At 35.8% G+C, this 5,200-nt stretch overlaps 1 protein-coding gene across 1 annotated transcript; it reads right to left on the bottom strand.

Moving 5' to 3' along the window:
- Positions 1-339: 339 nt before the first annotated feature.
- Positions 340-4,938, bottom strand: LOC108117451 (survival of motor neuron-related-splicing factor 30). The gene is made up of 3 exons (XM_017229868.2): positions 4,830-4,938; positions 749-1,167; positions 340-698 (listed from the first exon to the last, which is right to left on the bottom strand). The coding sequence occupies exons 1-3, from the start codon at positions 4,869-4,871 to the stop codon at positions 431-433; spliced, it is 729 nt and encodes a 242-aa protein (XP_017085357.1). The 5' UTR covers positions 4,872-4,938; the 3' UTR covers positions 340-430.
- Positions 4,939-5,200: the final 262 nt, after the last annotated feature.

The following is a 5,200-nucleotide window of genomic DNA, read 5'->3' as shown; positions in this document are numbered from 1 at the left end:
TGTTGTAGCTTTTTATTTTAATACCCGATTTCTACAATAAATATACCTTATACGCGGTAACAGTATGACGGTAAAGACTATATTGTTTGTGGAGTGCATTAGCTTAGTATAGCAACACTCCTTCCGCATGGGACTCCCTTCTTTAAGATTCAAGAAACTGAAACAGCTGAAGCATAGAACAATCACGACTCTTTATGCAATAACAAAAAGAAAAGAACAATGCGTGATTCGTAATCCAATGGACTCTGGTTTTTAAGCCTGGAATTTGTAATTTATCGGCTGTCAATTTGGATTTAGTAACCAGAAAATTTAATTTTAAGTAAAATAAAATACATTTTGTTGTGCTAGTTCCATATTTTTATGGTTTTTAAATTACATTTTTAATTTTCAGTTTTATTTTAACATGCACTCAATTAGTGAATTTAGTACATTAAAGACCCTTTCTGTATTTTTCGCCTATTGTAAAGTCAGTCATGCCTTTTCCTGCAGTTCCACATGTACCGACCCCTACTCTGCCACTTACATTATCTGGAGAGGCAAATATACTTTTTGCATTCATTCCTTTTTTTTGATTCTTATTCGTAAAGTGAAGCCACTTATTTTTGTCCGATTCGCGCTCTTCTTCCAAATCCTTGAAACGCTGTTGCTTTTTTTGTTTGCGTTTTTTTAAATATTCCTTTTGATTGGGTCTATGACGCCTGTAAAAAATGTGTTAAAAACCAACTTTTCTGTGTTATAAATTAAATACTTGTTTGAGGGAAAAACTTCGTTGCGATTATTTCGTTCTCGTAACTCGTTGACGTGAATGGTTGAACGATTTTGATAGGCATCAAATATTACATTGGCGTCTCCGTTGCTTGATATACCTTCAATAGTTGCGTCGTAGTACTGACGATCCTCCTTCCATTTAGCTTGACACTTGTCTCCAATCTTCCAAGTCCTAGCAGCCGACACTAGTTTTTCTGCTTCTAAAAGAGCAGCTTCAATTTCGTCAAAATAGTTAGAGGACGCTGTTTTAGTTGATGACGGTTCCACATATGAGGACTTATTCTGTTCCTCTAGTTGAGTTTGTATCAGATCGCGAGTAAGGCATATAACTTCACCAAGATCACTTCTGAGTTTCAAGAGCTCGTAATTTTTTGGATCGGTTTGAAGAGCTGCTTCCACCTTAAAAATCAGAACATTAAATATTTTGTTATGAGACTAAGCTCCATGTGAGTACTAACAACCGAAATTAGTAACTTAAAATTCCAGTGGAATCCACTAAAAAGTTAGTTTCTTCCAATGTGACATACAAAATATTAGCTGTTAAATTACAAATAATAAGTTAAGTAGAATCAGCTGAACAAAATAAGCTGCGGCATGAAAAAGGCTGGATTTGTTGTTTTAATGATTATGAAAATAGTTTTAGTTTAATAAGCATGTTAATATTTCCTGTTAACCAACTGCGTTTAAATTTTTATACCCGTTACTCGTCGAGTAAAAGGGTATACTAAATTCGTTGAAAAGTATGTAACAGATAGAAGAAAGCGATTCCGACCCTATAAAGTATATATATTCTTGATCAGGATCAATAGCGAAGTCGATTGAACCATGTCCGTCTGTCCGTCCGTATGAACGCTGGGATCTCAGGAACTATAAGAGATAAGAAGCTGAGATTAAGCATGAAGATTGAGGTCCATACGCAGCGCAAGTTTATTTCCGCATCTTTCCAAACTGCCAACTAAAACCGCTAAAATATCGGGAACTATTAGAACTAGAAAGTTGAAATTCAGTATGTATAATCTTTGGATGCAAGTGCATCTTAGAACTTAGTAGTAGTAGTGGTACTATTATCCGGCCACTTCCACTCATGCTCCCACCAAGCTCAATAAAGAATACGTATTTAAAAGATGCGACTGCAATTTACCCCTAGTTTTCATCCGGCCACGCCTACAAACCGCGGAAAACTGGCGTCCATAATATAATAGTCTATATCTCCGTTTGACCTTGCATAACTTATTTTTGTCAATATATATCGATTTAACAAAGAACTTTCAAGTCGGAACATTATTTCGCTATATATGAAGAAATTTACGTTATAAGGCCTCATATGGGCAGTGACGTCACTATCAGTTACTCAATATGCTTTCTCCGACAATAGGTGATGCTTTGGGAATTTCCACTAGCAAAATGAATATTTTAAAATTGTGTAAAACAGAAACGGGTTTCTTATAGTCGCGGCACTCGACTATAGCTTTTCCTTTTTCTTTGATATCTTTTTAGTTTAGCAGGAATAACGACTAAAATTTTATATTTGGTAACTCCACGAAATAAGCTGCGATCCACTGTATGTATTATATCACTGCAAGGAACAAAAACCGACTCTACAATCACCAGATTTGAACCCCATAGAACATTTATGGGATATCATCCAGAAAAGGACAACATATCCTCGAAGGAATCCTTTAAATCCGCATTAATACCTGAATGGGATTCAATCGATGCTGACGAGACGAGAAACTTTATAAAAAGCATGTGTCGATGTTTACGACAAATAAATGTACAAATTTTCAAAGAAATGTACAAATAATTTTTATGCGTAAAAAAATGACTTTTTGTGTTATTAAGGAAATTTTCTAGTATTTAAGTTAAAACTTTTTAATTTTATGTTTAAAATATATTAATATGTTTAATATGTTTGTTATAATCAGAAATCAATTAGGGATAAATCTTGACTCCGACCCATTTCGTCCAATTACAGCAAAAAAAAAAGCAGCGAAACTATGTAACTAAACAACTTTGAGAATAGTACACGGAAGCTTGCTCCGAAGAACAGTTCAAACAAGAGGAAACCCTATAGTCGAGTGCCGCGACTATAAGATACCCGTTACTGTTTTACAAAATTTTAAAATATTATTTTGCTAGTGGAAATTCACAATGCGCCACCTATTGTCAGAGAAAGTATGTTGAGTATGCTTACAGTGACGTCACTGCCCATGTGAGGCCTTATAACTTAATTTCTTTATAAATAGCGAATGTTCCGATTTGAAAAATCTTTGGTAAATCGATAAATATTAACAGAAATAAGTTACACAAGGTCAAACGATGGCATTCATAATAATATTATAGACTCCACAGTTATCCGCGGTTTGTGGGCGTTAGAGTGGGCGTGGCCGGATGCAACTTCGTGGCAAGTTGCAGAGGAATCTCCTTAATACGTGTTCCTAAGCAAAATTGTGTAGCTTTTGTAGTTTTCGAGATTTTTGCATTTTTGGTTTTTCGGGTTTTGTGGGCGTTAGAGTGGGCTTGGCGTGATCGGAAAAAACAATTCGCATTGGGAGCATCATAGAAACATACATGCTTAATCCGAACTTTCTATCTCTTATAGTTACCGAGATATCAGCTTTTCTAGATTACCCGAAAACATTTGTCTTTTGAGCCTTGTTGGCGTATGGGTGGGGGTGGGTGTGGCCGGATAGTAGTACCACTATAAGATGCGCTGCCATCTAAAGATTATACTTTCTGAATACTTTCTATCTGCAATAGTTCCTGAGATTTCAGCAATTTTAGTTTTTGCGATTTGTGGGCGTTAGAGTGGGCGTAGCAGGATGCTGTAATAAACTTGCGCTGTCCCGGGACCTCTAGAATCTTCATGCTTAATATCAACTTTGTATCTGCTATAGTTCCTGAGATCTCAGCGTTCATACGGACGGACGGACGGACGGACAGACGGACATGGCTCAATCGACTTCGCTATTGATCCTGATCAAGAATATATATACTTTATAGGGTCGCAAAAGCTTCCTTCTATCTGTTACATACTTTTTAACGAATCTAGTATACCCTTTTACTCTACGAGTAACGGGTATACAAAGAATCGCGGATTACCGTTGGATTCAGAAATGGAAGTCAAGAATGAAAGGTGATTTTTGTGCGTAAAAAAATCCGCAACTATTTAGAATTTTCCTTCACTTTTGGGACAATACGTCTCTCCTCGTGGTCATTAAAAATTGTGTTTGGAGCATCACGGCCCTTATCTGCCACCCGATTTTCGCAAAAAAGAGTTTGGGTTATGTATGGGTTTGTACTAGGGCTTGAGGCAACCATTTCTTGGGTTTTCCCATCCTTAAAATGTTTAAGGACTAATTCGCTTTGCTCAATAACTATTGACTATTATTCGTGGCGCCATAGTTTGAAAATCCTCGTTAATCAGTAATTTTTGGGTGCCCGCAGCCTCGAAAACTTATAAATATGTTAATATATTTTTACTAGTATTCGGAAAAAAAATTGGGGCAACAAGTAAATTTGGGGCCCCTCATATAGAGGACGCGAGCACTGTTCGATTATCGAACTTCGATACCTCGATCCGCGCGAATGCATGCAAATCGCGAAAACGACGTTTTTAATACTATTCATTGATTTAGATACTAAGAATTGTTGAAATGAAACGACAATATGTTATTTTGCACATCATCTAATAAAATTACAAAAAAAATGTAGAACTGTTTTATTTTGGGAGAATATTGTTCCATTTCAGGTAATTTCATGGTCCCCTGAAATCTTTGCTCAGGTAAGGCTTTTTCAGTGCCGAAAAAGTGGGCACCGCCCCACCTGCCCCATGCTAGCTACGGCCCTGAATATTCCCTATTAAAATACTGCGCTTAAATTTTTCTGTTATCTTTTTTGTTTAGCAGGAATAACGACTATAACTTTTTTATTCAACTGCACGAAATAAGAAGCGAGCCACTGTATGTACGTTTTGTTTTTTAAGAATCTTTTAAGTTTTTTTTATATATTGTAGCAGTTATGTGTGTGTACTTAAATATATATTTAAAGATTATAAACACCTGTTGCAATTGCAATTTGTAGTTTTGGAGGTCGTCCGCCATTTAATAATAATAATTTTTATAAGGGAATGCTAAGCGTAGAATAACAAATATTTTGTCAAATGTTGCACAATAAATATTTTGGAATAATAAATGAAACAGTGAAAAATACTCACAAAGGTCTTTCTTTCGAAACAGTTGGTAATAGGAGAGCTGTAAAGTTCCGATCACACTACTCCATATAATGCGTCCACTTTTACTGAACAAACATGTAAAAAATATGCACGAATATCACGAATCTATGAAACTATGGAAAATGAAGCGTTTTGGTTATTTGCGTTTGTTCTCTGAGGCGTTTTTAACATAATACGAATGATTATGATTACAGCTCG

Source organism: Drosophila eugracilis, unplaced genomic scaffold (genome assembly GCF_018153835.1).
Source record: "Drosophila eugracilis isolate 14026-0451.02 unplaced genomic scaffold, ASM1815383v1 contig_996, whole genome shotgun sequence".
Classification (NCBI taxonomy): Eukaryota; Metazoa; Arthropoda; class Insecta; order Diptera; family Drosophilidae; genus Drosophila; species Drosophila eugracilis.
Note: the sequence above shows the minus strand (reverse complement) of the source record. Positions and strands in the feature narration are given on the sequence as shown.

What these genes read in the sequence shown, in the direction of transcription:
- LOC108117451 (XM_017229868.2), bottom strand. Translation starts at nt 4,871, where the DNA reads ATGGCGGACGACCTCCAAAACTACAAATTGCAATTGCAACAG. An exon ending in ACAAATTGCAATTGCAACAG is followed by an intron (nt 1,168 to 4,829) that starts GTGTTTATAATC and finishes CTGATTTTTAAG; the next exon opens with GTGGAAGCAGCTCTTCAAAC. An exon ending in GAAGTTTTTCCCTCAAACAA is followed by an intron (nt 699 to 748) that starts GTATTTAATTTA and finishes CATTTTTTACAG; the next exon opens with GCGTCATAGACCCAATCAAA.